Source organism: Sinocyclocheilus rhinocerous, unplaced genomic scaffold (genome assembly GCF_001515625.1).
Source record: "Sinocyclocheilus rhinocerous isolate Xijiao unplaced genomic scaffold, SAMN03320098_v1.1 scaffold241, whole genome shotgun sequence".
NCBI classification, from domain to species: Eukaryota; Metazoa; Chordata; class Actinopteri; order Cypriniformes; family Cyprinidae; genus Sinocyclocheilus; species Sinocyclocheilus rhinocerous.
In genome coordinates this window covers 3,296,258-3,310,860 of record NW_015659312.1, presented here as the reverse complement: position 1 = coordinate 3,310,860, position 14,603 = coordinate 3,296,258, and the positions used below count along the sequence as shown (strand labels likewise).

Genomic DNA, 14,603 nt, shown 5'->3' with positions numbered 1-14,603 from the left:
CAACTCTGGTAACGCTGCCCTCTCATTCATTGATCTGCTAACCGCTATGTTATGCTTGCGTGTTCTGATAATAATAGCTTTCTAGGACTAAACATTATTTGGATAATTGGTAAAAAAAAAAAAAAAAAAGGAAAAAAAAGTTAAATAACTCTACTGTTAGACCTACCTGAAAAACTAAAAAGCAATTTCTCAAATATTGAGACAAAATTAATTTTGTAGGGTGCCACAAATTTGTTAAAATTTCCAAAGGGTGCCGCGACTAAAAAAAGGTTGGGAAACACTGCTCTACGGACACAAACATCCAAAAGTACTGTTAAAGGATAATTTACATTTTCAATTGTCAAATGTGTGTGAATTTGGACTATTGTTTAAAACTAAAGATCAGCTTTTAATTCTATACATTTTTTCATGTTTATGCTAAAGTCACTGAGAACAGATATTAGCCAAATTTCTGATATATGCAGAAGGTCTGAGACAAGCTTGAAACTTTGAGTTGCTTCCAGGAACTGGAAGGTCAAGGATATTAAACAGCTCTGGAATGCAGATGGAGAGAAATGGGAACAAATACCAGCTGGAGCTGGTTTGCTTTTGATTTTGTAGTCTAGACTGAGTAAAAATGCACTAATAATATTTTATAATAATTATAAAAACATGCATCTACTTAGTACAAGGGTGTTATTGTAAGCAAAGATAAGGCCTGAACATAAAGACGTCTTGCTAATGCATTATTTTGACATTTACATATGTGTGTGATAAGTAAGGGTCAATCGATAACACAATCGATTGTGGTTATACAGGAGTCGGGCTTTTAGGGTTTTTAGCAACCAGCTTTACTTCCATAAGAAAATGTCTTTCCAAGTGAAACAGGATATTCAATGAGAAAAACTACAAGGTGGGACTTTATTCATGGGGAGTACAGTGGATATCGAAATTAGAGAACAACCTACAATTTCAAGGTCACAGCTTAGCCTATTTGAAATTATCCTAATAGGAGTAGAAGGGCAGTTTAAGCATATTTCATAAATTTATTTGTATAAAAACAGTATAAAAAACCTAAATGAGATATATGAAAAATAACACTGATCAAAATTAAAGAACACTTACAGATACCTCCAAGTTATTGGTGTTAATCTGGCGACTTGTGCTAATTTCCTTAATTATTTGACAAACCCTGTTTAACTGGCAACACCCCTATTTATCCCAGAGTGCGTAAAGTCAGTGAAAGGTGGAGGAAGTGTCATGGTTTGGGGGATGTGCAAACAGTCGTTTGCACGTGTTTTGAGCAGCATGCACCCCAAATCATGAGCCGCATGCACCCCAAAATGAAATTACTTAATCGACCATCGATAGCTTTAATCAATCACATCTCTTAACGTCAATTAATCAATCACTGATTAATTGTTGACATCCCTATTCTAAACCCAACTGAAAATCTCTGAAAAATCCTTGCCAACAAAGTTATGGCTAAGAAACCCACTACAGTTACCGAAATATGGAAAAGACTGGAAGAGTGGGCCAAGATCACACCAGCACAGTGTGAGAAACTAGTGATGTCCTGCGGCCGCAGATGTGCTGAAGTCATTCAAAGCAGGGGCCTCTAAACTTCCTACTAATTTCTGACAGATGTAACCCTCCAAAATTTTTGTTGTAATCTTCTTTCATGCTACAGTGGTTACTGTTCTCTAATTTTGATCAGTGTTCTCCACAAAATAAAGGTTTTTGTTGAAATGCCTTGGTTATTTTGTCAAACATGTTAGTATAACAGTGTTTTTGAGCGATGAAGATTAACAATATGTCAGAAAACAAGTATTTATAGATTGTTCTCTAATTTTGATCTCTACTGTAGATTGGATGTTGTATGACAGAAGACAACTGACTTACTCATGTCCTGAAACGCCATAACCTCAAATGGCTCCTTTAGCACAGTCTGAAAGAAAAAGAAAAAGAAAAAGAAAAAAAAAAAGACAAGAACGTGTAATTAAAAAGTACTAGCGTGAGACTTAAAATCTTTAGAGTACATCAGCATTTAGTCTTTCACCTTGATTTGACCTCTTCCCTCAGCTTTTTCCACTTCAGCAGCAGCAGCTTTAATTTCTTTCCTGATGGCTGGATCTTTAAGTGCAGCCTCTTCCTCATGGGGAACCTTGTCTTTGTGGTTCTGCTTCTGTATTCCAAAAAACAACAAGGTGGCTGTGTATTATATCAAAAGCATAGACAGAGATAATCTGTGATATCAGGAAAACTTGTGATTATGAAAATCATACCAAGTATTTGAAGCTGTGCTTCCAGCCAGTGATGTGAGCAGCCATTTCATTCTGCAGCCGCTGAACTTTACACAGTTTACACTGGTAATGGGGTGGAACCGACTTAGATGGGCTTCTATACTCCCATATGTACTGTAGGCCTATGAACACAAAGCACATGTGTATTCAAACATAAGATCATTCAAAAATCAGCCAAAGCATATAGAAGCTATTTGAGGGAGCAAAATAATTATAAAAATTATACAATTTAAAACATCACAAAAATGAACAGGGATGAGAGAGTTTAAACATTTGATGCATTTTTATTAAACAATTTACAAAATTAAATAAAATGCAGTGATCATCAGTATTTATCTAAACATTTATTTTGGATGTTTGTGAACACTGTTGATTAAAGAGGCCCTATTATGCCATTTTGAATATTGCCTTTCATGAAGTGTGTACTGTAGCTGTATATGAATATAAACGATCTGCAAAGTTGTAAAGCCGAAAGTCTCCCAAAAGAAAGAATTGACTCTGAACAACCAAAACGAGTCTTCAGCAATTCGAATCCTACTTCTGTGACGGCTACACATCATGGGGTAAAAGAATCAGTGGTTAAAATTAATTTTTTTTCTACTGTACCACAGCAGTACAACCCCAATCTTTTTTGTGTTCCAGTCATTTTACTGATGACTGCTTCTTTAATCTCGGGGAGTTCAACACAGGATTCACAAAACGCTTGCTCTTGACCAGTTTATTTGGACCAGCTGGCTCCACTGAATCACAACCTGTAAGTACGATTAATAATTGATGTTTATATTTTCTACTGAGCGTTCAAAATACGGAACTATTGCAATGGGCATATCGTTTCCGTCACGCGCTGTAGGCAGTAGACCAATCAGAACAGACTGGGTCATCTGACCAATCAGAGCAGAGTAGGCTCATGGAAAGGATGGGTTTAGATTTAGGATGGGTTTGAGACTGAACCTTAGAACTGCTTCGAACAAATCGTTGAAAAATGAGGTGATATTAAATGCATATTTTGAGTTTTTTTGACCTTGCATGCATGTAAACCTATTGTAGGAGACTCCCAAAAAAACATTAGGAACTTTAAAAATGGCATAACAGGGGTACTTTAATTTAAGTCATGAATAATTTATTTCATTAGAGTAAGGGACCAATAAAAGTGTGATGCCTTATTTTAAGCCTATTAGCCTACATTTATATAGTGGTAACAAAATATACATCATTACTCACCAATAACAGCATCAGTGACTGATTTGAGCTTTTTGTTCAGACAGGGTATAGTCTGGATGGATCCATTCTTGGAGGTGAAGACTGATGAAACGCACATGAATCAGTAAAATCAAAAAGGACATGGACAAGCATTGTGAACCTGGACTTAAAGCACAGATGACAGTGTTCCCACTCTACTGAAACAGTACCAAGTGGTTACTGCACCACAAAAACAAAACTAGCTGAGTGCTTAAAGCACCCATTCAGTTACCCCCAGGCCTATGGGCAACAGTCACACTTGATGGAAAATTGTGGTCAGACAAGTGAGCCACAACTCTCTGCACTTAAACGCTGAACAACATATACAAACTCAACAGATTTGAATGAATGCAGTGACGCCTGCTGTTTTTCTGTCCACAAATCCAGTACGAAGACAAAAGCACACTGGTTGAGATGTCAGCCGATCACACTGCAGCAGTGTAACTGTTCTAACTGAGTTCGAGCCTAAAGGCACCTGAAATAATGCATTTCACGTGAACTTTTCTTAGGCAGCTTAATGCATGCCCTGCACAAGGTGGCACAATTAATATGGTTAGATGACCCTAAGCGGACATACAGGGATAAAAGGTGGAATACCCAACCTCCTAATATTCATGGATCTTGACCTGACGTTAAAGCACATGGCGAGAGCAGGTCATGATTTTTCGAATGTTGCTCGAAGGAGCTCAGTGTTGATGTTTCTAATGTTGTTCAGCATACCGCAGATTAAATAGTGCAAAGCATTGGTCTGAAAAAGGTGCTAGTTTGAGAGCTGTGCTTGTGTGTTGTGTTCAGGGTTGAAGCTCTGAAACACCCAAAAGTGGCACATGGCAATAACATTACCAAGGCCAGGCACAGCTGAAGGGCAGAACTGAAGGGTTCTGAGGTTCTGACACTTACCTATGTCACCACCGAAGAGCTGCTGCTTTTTCTGTCACAGACGACAAATAAAATCGTTGGTGGGGGAGAGAAACAGAGAGGAATTAGAGAGATATAACAGCACCCGAGCTGAAGAGCAGAGTTCACTCTCCTCCTCCTCCTCCACATAAATTCTCCTCTCCACTTCAAAAGTAGAGGGTGAAAGTCCTTGGACAGGAGGACACAAAGTGTCTCTTCACCAGACACTCTCATGCTAGAAGAACAATTGTTCTTTATTAATCTCCCCAAGAATAAAGTTCTATCAAGCAGACAAGAGAATATACGGGATGATAGAGTAACATGTTCTGCAAGTTACATTCTGTTTTCAAACAGAATGCTTATTTTTTCACTTTTAATTCTTATCTGTCTTTTACAGGTCAAATGCAGCTCTGTGTCAGGTCATTGACAGACTATGGACATGAATAAAGAGTACCTTTCGAAAGTTCGGGGTCGGTTGCTTTTTTTTAATTTTTATAAAAAACACAGCATAAACAGTAATATTGTGAAATATAAATCACAATTAAAAATAACTTTTCTATTTTAATATATTTTAAAATGTAATTTATTCTTGTGATGGCGAAGCTAAATTTTTAACAGTTATTACTTCAGTCTTCAGTGTCACATAATCCTTCAAATTCATTCTAATATGTTGATTTGGTCAAGAAACATTTCTTATCAATGTTGAATTTTTTTTTTGTGTAAACGGTGATATTTTTCAGGATTCTCTGATAATTAAATGGTTTAAAAGAACAGTGTTTATTCGATGACAAAATATTTTGTAACATTATAAATGTCTTTACTGCTACTTTTAATCAATGTAATGCATCCTTGCTGAATAAAACCATTCATTTCTTTAAAAAAATAAATAAGTGAATTTAAAAAAATATTACTAACCCTTAACTTTTGAAAGTTAGTGTACATTTAAGCCACTTTTGGAAAATACATAGGCCTAGTCTTCTATACAAGGTCTGCAATGAATATGTGTTGACCACTTAACTATTTCCCTTAATTAATACTCTCATAGTTATGTAATTATTTTGGTTTCAGATACCACATGATCCTGCAAATACTCTTAACCCTCACAGACATCAGGGCAGAGATTAATACTATTTTAGTATTAATCTTTTAGAGACTAACTATTTGAGGCATGATAAATGTCATACGTCTCCAACACTATGCCAACTACAGTTGGTCACAGTGTGATCACCGCTTTATCGGCTCATTTTGCTGGAAGATCTGTATACTAACAGATGATTGATGAAGCGGACTACAATATGCAAAAAAGGGGGGATTCCTTTTAATAAAACTGTAGCCCGTCAAACAGACAGTTTGCAGCACTCTGTCAAACTGAGCTTCATGGCATAACAGTTATGGGTGATACAGGTGGGTGAAATCATTCAACCACTAAGTACATCAAAACAATTATAATCAGTTTTAGGTAGAGTACAAATGACCAAAATTCATTATACCCTATATCTACTTTTAGTGGCCTAAATGAGCTGACAGTGCATTAGCTAGTTGGACCAAACACTTGCATATGCTGACATAAAAATGTCAGTTGTGTTATTGAAGTGAGACAATAAAGTGATTAGAAATAAAGTCGCAATGAAACAGAATTAGCATCAGATCTTTTCTTACATTTTGTGTGACGTATATCCAAGTGTTATGGATCATCAAAAAAAGAAATAAATGTGAGGACTTGGTTCTATGCATTGGTTGTTGATTGGATTTGGAAATGTGGGCACTCAACAATGGAGGCAGATAAATGTAAGTGTGCAGGTGCAGAGTTTAAGCGGACTAAATGATTGGAAAAGTCCTGCATATGTGACCAGAGAGAAGTCTGTCATTCGTTTCACCAGCAAATTGAGTTATATTTTGTTAAATGAAAGTATGTGTAGAATTTGTTTTGCAAAAAAAAAAAAAAAAAGTTACTTTTAATTAAAAATGACCAGGTCAAAAAACGTGCGTAGATGAATCGTTTGCAATGATACCGAATAACATGCATTTACAAATTCGACAAGGTGAATTTTCATTTCACCCAGAATTTTAACTGACATTTTCATGGACCAGCAGCGGACTGAGTGACCACTGTTTGGGAAGTATTGCACGTCTGCAAATGGTCTACATCCACGTGGTAAGGTAGGGATAAAGCTAATGGAGTGGCTCTGATTTGATGTGGTGCTATTAGGGCTCACCTTCCCACCGGCCCTGCCCTTCTTATTAGGATTTGGTTGAGCTTCCATACTGCAAAAGACAAACACACATTACATTATTTTGATTATTGCTGCAATTAAAAAAATACATTCAAAAGGAGGGTAGGAGTAATTCGTGTGTAACTAATATGCCGTTTCGGCTGTAAGAGAAAGTAAATGATGGCGACTCTGGTTCATTACAAAGATCACGCTTTCACGCTGCATTATGCGCAGCTACATTTAAACTCGCTCGCCTCTACTAACATGAAGTGAGGTCTCTCTATTCACTACAACGCAACTATTTAAAGTCACGATAAATTATTTACCTGCTCGCGGTTGTTTGCACTAACGTTGTGTTGAGCAAAGGCTTGTTTGGTTTTGAAAATAGAAACACGACAAGAAACGGCCGAAATAAAACAGTCAAGACCGTAGTCCGTTTCCCGCCTATTTCCAAAATAAAAGTCCTAGGTATAATTATGAATGTATGCTAATTCATTTCTTTTAATAATTTACTCATACAGTAAATTATATTAAATCATTATTGTCGTTGATATTGTCTACTATTACATAAGTATGAAATTAATGGTGTTTATTAAACTGCCGGGACACATAAGTGAAGAGAGCTGGACTGAAACCACAATCAAAACCTTTATTTTGAAGCGAGCTTTGTTCGACTCCCAAAAAAAGACTGCCGCACAATCTTGATATGTGACTGTAATTTGCAGTATCTATATAGATATTTGAATTAAAATGATATATATTATAAGTGAATCGCTATCTGTATCTATTTAGCAAATATTATAATAATATAGTTGCTGTGTTAAATTTAATCAGGCACCAGTTTAGCCGGACTATTTTCTCAACAGAGGTTGATGGACCCCTAATGGCTCAAAAGCAGCACGAGTGATTATCTGTGGTGAGTGAAACAAACTTATCTTAAGTATTAGTTCGTATTTGTATTTAAGCTGAGTAAATGATTTTGTGCAATGGAGTTAATCGCTGATAATTATGGCTGCGTATAGCCACGCTTATGCAAACTGAAATAAACGTCAAATCAAACGTGTGTGTTTACAGCTTCTGTATACATACGTACATAAAACAGATCTGCTGTTGTAAATCATTAAATGAACTGATACATTTTAAACATTTGTGCTTGTGAAGTTCTAGTTAAACGTACAATTGATGCTGGAGAAAACTGTCAGGATCAAACATTGCCTATTTTGTTTGGTGAAATTTCACTTTTTCTTGCTTTTTTTATATCGATTTTATTTTGTGAATAACTTGTGAAATTATGAAGATGATTATGTTTATTATATATTCTAAAATGTACATTTTAATGTAATAATATGAAATGTGAAATCCATATTACTGGTCTTTTGTTTTTGTTCCAGTTCTTTTTTTTCTTTAACAGTTGAAGAATGAAAGCAAAAAAGCAAAAAAGGCAAGGTGATTTCCAGAAAGTTCAGCTCAAGGTTGGCAAAAAGAAGCCAAAAGCAGACAATGCAACAAACGTCAACTTCAGATCAAAAGCTATCCATTTACCAGAGCAGCTTAAGCATGTGGATTCAGGGCCAACAAAGCACAGGCAACTTGACATTATGGTACATAAAACACACAATGTCACAATTTCCACTGACCCTCATCTTTCTATGGTTCATTTTAGGGGTGTAAATAGACATCAATATTGATCAATGCATCAATCAAATGACTAACAGTGATGTATTAATGCAACATAATATTGTTAAGATGCATCTTTATTTTGACACACTTATGTTAGCCAGATCTGCATTGTCAGTTGCACAACTGAATTAGCTGGATACATAATTTGCAATTTTCAGAGAGTTGGATTAAGTATTAATGTTACATTTGTGAATTAAAAATGTAATGTTGTATAAAATAGGCACATATAGTAAAATTTGTGTCACTGACATTTTTTTTTTTAAATCACCCCTCCATTGTCTCTCACTCTCTCAGGATCTGTTGTCCAAGCTACACCACATCAACAGTAACATAAAGCAGGGAGCTCTGGTGGGTTTGCGGGAGTTGCTGTCAGCTCAACCTTCTATGATTGAGCTGCATGCATCAGCGGTACTATCTGAGGTGGCGGCACTCTTCACTGACAAAGACGGCTCTGTGCGAGCAGCTGCAGTGCGTCTGTTGCGTTTCATCACTCAGTGTATCCCCGCCGAACGGGTGGTTCCCTTCTTCCCCCTGCTCAGTGCTCACCTCACTTGTGCCATGACCCACATCTCAGAAGCCATCCAGGAAGATGCTCTCCGGGTCCTGGATGTGCTGCTGGAGCACTATCCTGGACTTCTCTCTCAGAGACATACGGTGCTTCTGACAAATTTTCTAGAACTAATTTCCCAAAAGCGAAAAGCTGCAACAGGGCAGGATAAATCTGGGAAAGGGGGCTTTGCTCTGACTATCAGTACAAATCGCTCTGTAACAGCACAGCAATGGAGACTCACTGTGCTGCTCAGGTATTGCATCCCAAAAAAATTTAAAATAAAATTTCTCCCCATTCTTTCTGTGTAGTTTGCCATGTTATTATTTATTAACAATTTGTGTATTCGTTCAGGTTGGGCAGTTTTCTGCAGGCAGTTGTTGAGGAAAGACCTCTGGATGAAGGTGTGACCAGCAGCATTGGCCTTGGAATGTGGGCTGGAGAGAAAGGCTCGGTGACATCTGTGGATGTGAGTTGGGAGGAGCATGTCTTTGGGAAGGGCAGGATCCAAGTGTTTGAAAATTCTGGAGCCGTTCCCACCCCACACTCTGCTTATCGGCTAAGGTATGTTTAATTGTTACAGTAAATTATTACAGTAAATTTCTCTTTCTATTATCAATATGTCCTCCATATATACCGACTGAATATTGCCTGAAAGTTATTTGTTTATATCAGAAGGGCCAAACTAGGGCCTGATGACATTTGATTTGGCAGTATAACCAAAAAACCAAAAATCAATTTCTAATGTATCAATTTCTAATTTATATTTTAGTTTTAGCTTTTAATTGTTTTATTTTTGCATCGTAAATGAAGAGAATATGTTGAAAATTGAAAAGCACTTTGAGATGCTACTCTTCACTCTTAGTGAACAGACAATAATGATCAGGTTTAGGGTGTGGCACACAGACAAGCATACATTTTAAAAAGTTTGTCAAGAAAATTGTTTTACAAAGTCAATATTGTTTGTGTTTTCATTGTAATGTAAGTTTCGTTGTACAGTAAAATGGTATATTGCAAAGTAAGTTTTTAATTTTATATTTAAATAATAAATGAAGGGAACCAGGGTTAACCACTTTCTCTTTAATCTAATTCATTATAGTTAACGGTTTGATGTAATGAAAAAAAAAATTTTGGCCCATGGTCCTCAGTCAAGATTGATTTTGGCTTTTCATAGTAGAACGTTTGGGTACCTCTGGTTTATATAGTTAAGTATGAACCTCTATAGCTAGCTGTATGTTTTTGTATAGAATAGGACTGGTTAAATACCAAAAGTTTGCCTTCAGTACAATACCGGCAGCGTCTGGTAACATATTAAATTTATAATTTGGCAACAAATAAACAGTCTTATGTGACAAGTGAAATTAAACTAGAGCAGACAGTAGATTCAACAATTAAATGAATTTATTATTAATCTTATAATATTTTTGTATTTAATGGGTTAATATTGGTGAACAGTGTGATGAATGGTTCCCAATTCATTTAAAATCAGACATAACAGAAAAATGACTTGTGATTCAAAGAGAGAATTTATTGAGACCTCATACTGATAGACATTAAACTGCATGTTAACTGATGAAACCACATATTTATTTATTTTATTTATTTATTTATTTAGTCATTTAGCAGACGCTTTTATCCAAAGCGACTTACAAATGAGGACAATAAAAGCAGTCAAAACTAACAAAAGAGCAACAATATATAAGTGCAAATGACAAGTCTCGGTTAGCCTAACGCAGTGCACGTAGCAAGGTGTGTATATATATATATATATATATACATACATATATACATATACACACATACACACACATACATACATACTAACAAACATATATATATGGCATGCCGTTCAGGAAATAATTATATTTATATTATGAAGTTTGAGTGTATGGAACGAGAAGATTGGAACCCGCTCTTGCCAGTCTTAGGGCTTCAACAACTGAAAGCAAGGCAGTCTCGGTTTTGCTCACACAAAATGTCTTTTAAAGTTTAAATAGTTTTTTTTTTTTGTCACATCTGCGCTAATTTAGCAAATAACATTGACATTTATTCATTTAGCAGACACTTTTATCCAAAGTGACTTACATTGCATTCAGTGTATACGTTTTTTAATTTGTGCCATGCTCTGCTGTTTGAACTAATGTAACAACTTTTCCCTACAATTTACTTACATTTGTAACAAAGTATTTTTTTCATAATCCCATCTGGATTTGATGTATTATAAATTACAGAATAAAACAGAATGTCACACTGCCTAAACAATGTCATCATGGTCAGGTAACAAAATTTGCACAACAGTATGGTACTGCTTTGCTTTTTTACTACCATTATATCGCTGAGACTTTGTAGGCTTTTCAGTTTGATCAAAAGACAGAAAGGCCATGTGTTTACAGTATACAGCACGTGTTATATTGGTTTTGTACAGGCCGGACTCTAAGGCAGGGGCTGGAATGAATAAGGAACTCTGCTCAGCTGAGACCGTGCAGGGCTTTGCAGGAACTCTGGTGCCTTTGTTGCTGGAGATCTGGGTGGAGGCAGCAGGTGGAGATCATGTGCAGACAGACAGCGGCCACCTGCTCTCAGCGGAGGCCATGGCTCTTATGTTCCAGATCCTCACCATACTGCAGTTACTGAGAAGAGTTTCCCCGCATAGAGACCAAAAGGACATACTGGTACATAAACTTAAACTGTAGCAGCTGCACTGCTGATGTTATATAGCCACATAAATATCACATAAACCCTGTTTCTGCTGTACCATGCAGGACGCCTGGTTCCGGAATTCATACCTGGCAGATTTCAAACACCACTTCATGAAGAACTTCCCCTATGGCCTGCTGGAGGTGGCAAGACACAAGAAGAAGGCTGACGGAAAGAGGTGACCAAAAAGTCCAAATGTTTTATTAACAGAAACCTAGAGTGTTGATATATGTAAATTAATGAACCACATTTCATTTTTGTGATTCCAGAAGTTTCAAGAACTGTATGTTCTTAATTGTATGTTCTATATTAATTTACATTTCATTGTTGTTGTTTTTTTTTTAGCTTTTTTAATTAATTTTTTATATATTTTATTTAAAGCATGTCACATTTTATAAACAAAACAAACAAATAACCCCTATCTATTCCCCTATACCTATTATATCAGTTGAACAAAAAGTGTAAAATAATAACAAAATAATAACCACGGATCTCTATTTTCGTCTTCAGGATTAGGCAGCAGGTAGCAGCTGGAACGGTTGCTGGCGGCAACGTGGAACCATTGGCCCTAAACGTGACATTGTGCCAAGTTATGGTGACACTCAGTCTTAGGGGCCAGGATCACGTAGAAGCCGAAGATGCTGACTGGCTCGGAACAATCAGGGTATTTATTAGGGAGACATTGTCCAATGGGGGCAAGCTGAGCTCAAAGCACCTGGCAGCCTTACTGGAGGTGGTGTGGAGGATGATTGTCACCCAGCGCAGCCGTGGTGAGGCCGGTTTTCTTTACGGCAGACAGACGTTTGTTTTCTAATAAAGGTCTGCTGAAATTCAAATGTGTGTGTGTTGTCAGTGGTGACAGACGATCTCCTGCAGGCTGTGTATGTGCAGTACCAGCAGAGGAACCTGGCTGTGAGTGTCCGCTCTCTGCTGCTGTGCTTTTTCAGTCAGTTCTACATTCAAGAGCATCAGAATCACCCTCATATTGCCCGGTATGTGCCCACCACCCATTTTTTAAATCTGGCCCTGGTGCCTGGTCTGTCCCATTTTTTCTAACATCAATGTTTGGCCTTTCTGGTTATGTTATTTCTATGCACACACTACTGTTCAAAAGATTGGGGTCAGTAAGATAAAAAAAAAGATGAAAAGTCCAAGTGATTGTAAAGACATTTATAATGTTACAAAAGATTTCTATTTCAAATACGATTTCGAAATACAAAATGCTATGTTTCGAATATGAAAATGCTATGTAACATATTGACAGCTCATTGTCTCTGCATATTAAGCTGGGATAGGTAAAAAGTATTTTAACAAATAATTGTATATATGGTCTTTTTTTTTAGTTTTTTTCTTAGTTTTACCAGTTTTTTCCACATGTCTGAGTTTGTTTGTGAAATGAATTGAAGACTCCCCCAGACTCTTTATTATTTGAGTCTAGAAATGCACCTTGTGACAGTAGGAAGTGCCTGAAGTCTCCCTCTCTTTCAGGAGCAGGATTCTGGCACGCTGGTTGGCGTCACTGCCAGTGCAGTTGGTTCAGCTTGGCAGCAGGAATCCTCAGCTCTCAGCACAACTGCTAGAGACGATCCATCCAGCTGCCGCGAGGGGCAATAAAGACCTTCTGCAGAGTCTTCAGAAAAATGCCTGCAGTATTTATGGTAATAATATATACTCGTTTACACAAACAACTGTTTAGCATACTCTCTCAATACTATAATGTTGTGTGTGCTTGGGAGAGGCTTGTGTAAGGGATCGGGCGGTAGTGAGGGTGAGCATTAGAGTGGTGGCATCTCCGGTTCTGAGTGTGATATAAGCTCTCTGTAGTTTTGTGTTTCGGAAGCACAGTGCTCCCTTTGTGTGTGTTAGCACTCATGACATCAACAGCGTGCGTCAGCAGCTAATGATGTCTGTCTATCTGTGATCACTGACAGGACAAACGTCTTTCTCTCTTGATTTTTTTTCCTCCCTCTCTTTCTCAGACATTCATTCCTTCACTGTTGAGCTTTAGCAGCTACATAAATCTGTCACTAGGGGGAGCTCTTTCCTTTCTCAAGTTTCACATTTAGAATGAATAATCAATCTCAAAATAGTAGGGCTGTGAATCTTTGGGTAGACAGAGAAATCGATTCGATTCACAGGTTTTCGATTCGATTCAAGAACGATTTTTGCAAATTCAGAACGATTCAATTCGATTCGATTCACAATTCGATTCGATTAACGATTCGATTCTGCATTCTTTAAGTGCATTCACAGGATTATTTTAATGCTTCCCCTAAATTCTTTAAATGCTTAGTCAGGGGGCAAATTACACAGCAGCCTTTATATTTAGAGAACCTAGGGAAATGCTCAGGTAATGTCGTCGGTATGACCGAGAGCCATCGAAAAACTACAGAAAAGTAAAACTACTTCACTTTAGTATTACTGGCCACGAGTACTAAGGAGAGATCAGATCACACATCAGCTGCTCAAAAAATGTGTCAATGAGACGAACGGAGCGCGAGCGCAATCCTGTGACAGTCATTAGGCGGTAAATAGTGGAGCGCGTGAAGGAGAGATGTGAGGGCACGAACACTGTTCAAGGTCTCTATTAATTCGTGCTTGTAGTTATTTAATGTGTATATATTTTGAAAGCATTGAATCGCTATAGGAATCGCGAATCATTCGATTCTTAGCATTTTAAATCGATTACTGTCCGAAATCGATGAATCACGATTCAAAAATCATGTTTCAAGATCGATGCATATGCAGACTAACGGAGCAAGAGTACAATCCTGTGACAGTCACTGCAGGCGGTAAACAGTGGAGCGCGTGAAGGAGAGATGTGAGGGCACGAACACTGTTCAAGGTCTCCATTAATTCGTGCTTGTAGTTATTTAATGTGTATATATTTTGAAAGCATTGAATCGCTATAGGAATCGCGAATCATTCGATTCTTAGCATTTTAAATCGATTACTGTCCGAAATCGGCTATTCACGATTCAAAAATCCATGTTTCAAGATCGATGCATTGCATCGTCAGGGTTTGTAATCGATGCATCGAGAAAACGA

General features: G+C 37.3%; 2 protein-coding genes across 6 annotated transcripts in view; one reads left to right on the top strand and one right to left on the bottom strand.

Moving 5' to 3' along the window:
- The window catches only part of LOC107723459 (uncharacterized), a 12,550-nt gene extending 5,463 nt beyond the window's left edge, over positions 1 to 7,087 (bottom strand). The window contains exons 1-7 of one of the 3 annotated variants that reach the window (XM_016532092.1): positions 6,958 to 7,087; positions 6,635 to 6,683; positions 4,422 to 4,452; positions 3,504 to 3,584; positions 2,265 to 2,404; positions 2,039 to 2,164; positions 1,882 to 1,927 (exon numbers count right to left, since the gene is read on the bottom strand). In XM_016532092.1, the coding sequence (XP_016387578.1) occupies positions 1,882 to 1,927; positions 2,039 to 2,164; positions 2,265 to 2,404; positions 3,504 to 3,584; positions 4,422 to 4,452; positions 6,635 to 6,682 (472 nt within the window). In that variant the 5' untranslated portion in view covers position 6,683; positions 6,958 to 7,087. Of the gene's footprint in view, positions 1 to 1,881; positions 1,928 to 2,038; positions 2,165 to 2,264; positions 2,405 to 3,503; positions 3,585 to 4,421; positions 4,453 to 6,634; positions 6,699 to 6,957 lie in introns of all 3 variants that reach the window. The other 2 variants (XM_016532091.1, XM_016532093.1) reach the window with 2 other exon arrangements.
- LOC107723457 (testis-expressed sequence 10 protein homolog) overlaps positions 5,354 to 14,603 on the top strand; it is a 21,457-nt gene continuing 12,207 nt past the window's right edge. Inside the window, exons 1-10 of one of the 3 annotated variants that reach the window (XM_016532090.1) lie at positions 5,354 to 6,578; positions 7,466 to 7,547; positions 8,043 to 8,232; positions 8,606 to 9,114; positions 9,213 to 9,422; positions 11,284 to 11,530; positions 11,621 to 11,733; positions 12,066 to 12,325; positions 12,409 to 12,547; positions 13,044 to 13,213. In XM_016532090.1, coding sequence (XP_016387576.1) covers positions 8,050 to 8,232; positions 8,606 to 9,114; positions 9,213 to 9,422; positions 11,284 to 11,530; positions 11,621 to 11,733; positions 12,066 to 12,325; positions 12,409 to 12,547; positions 13,044 to 13,213 — 1,831 coding nt within the window. In that variant the 5' untranslated portion in view covers positions 5,354 to 6,578; positions 7,466 to 7,547; positions 8,043 to 8,049. Of the gene's footprint in view, positions 6,579 to 7,421; positions 7,548 to 8,022; positions 8,233 to 8,605; positions 9,115 to 9,212; positions 9,423 to 11,283; positions 11,531 to 11,620; positions 11,734 to 12,065; positions 12,326 to 12,408; positions 12,548 to 13,043; positions 13,214 to 14,603 lie in introns of those variants that run through there. The other 2 variants (XM_016532088.1, XM_016532089.1) reach the window with 2 other exon arrangements.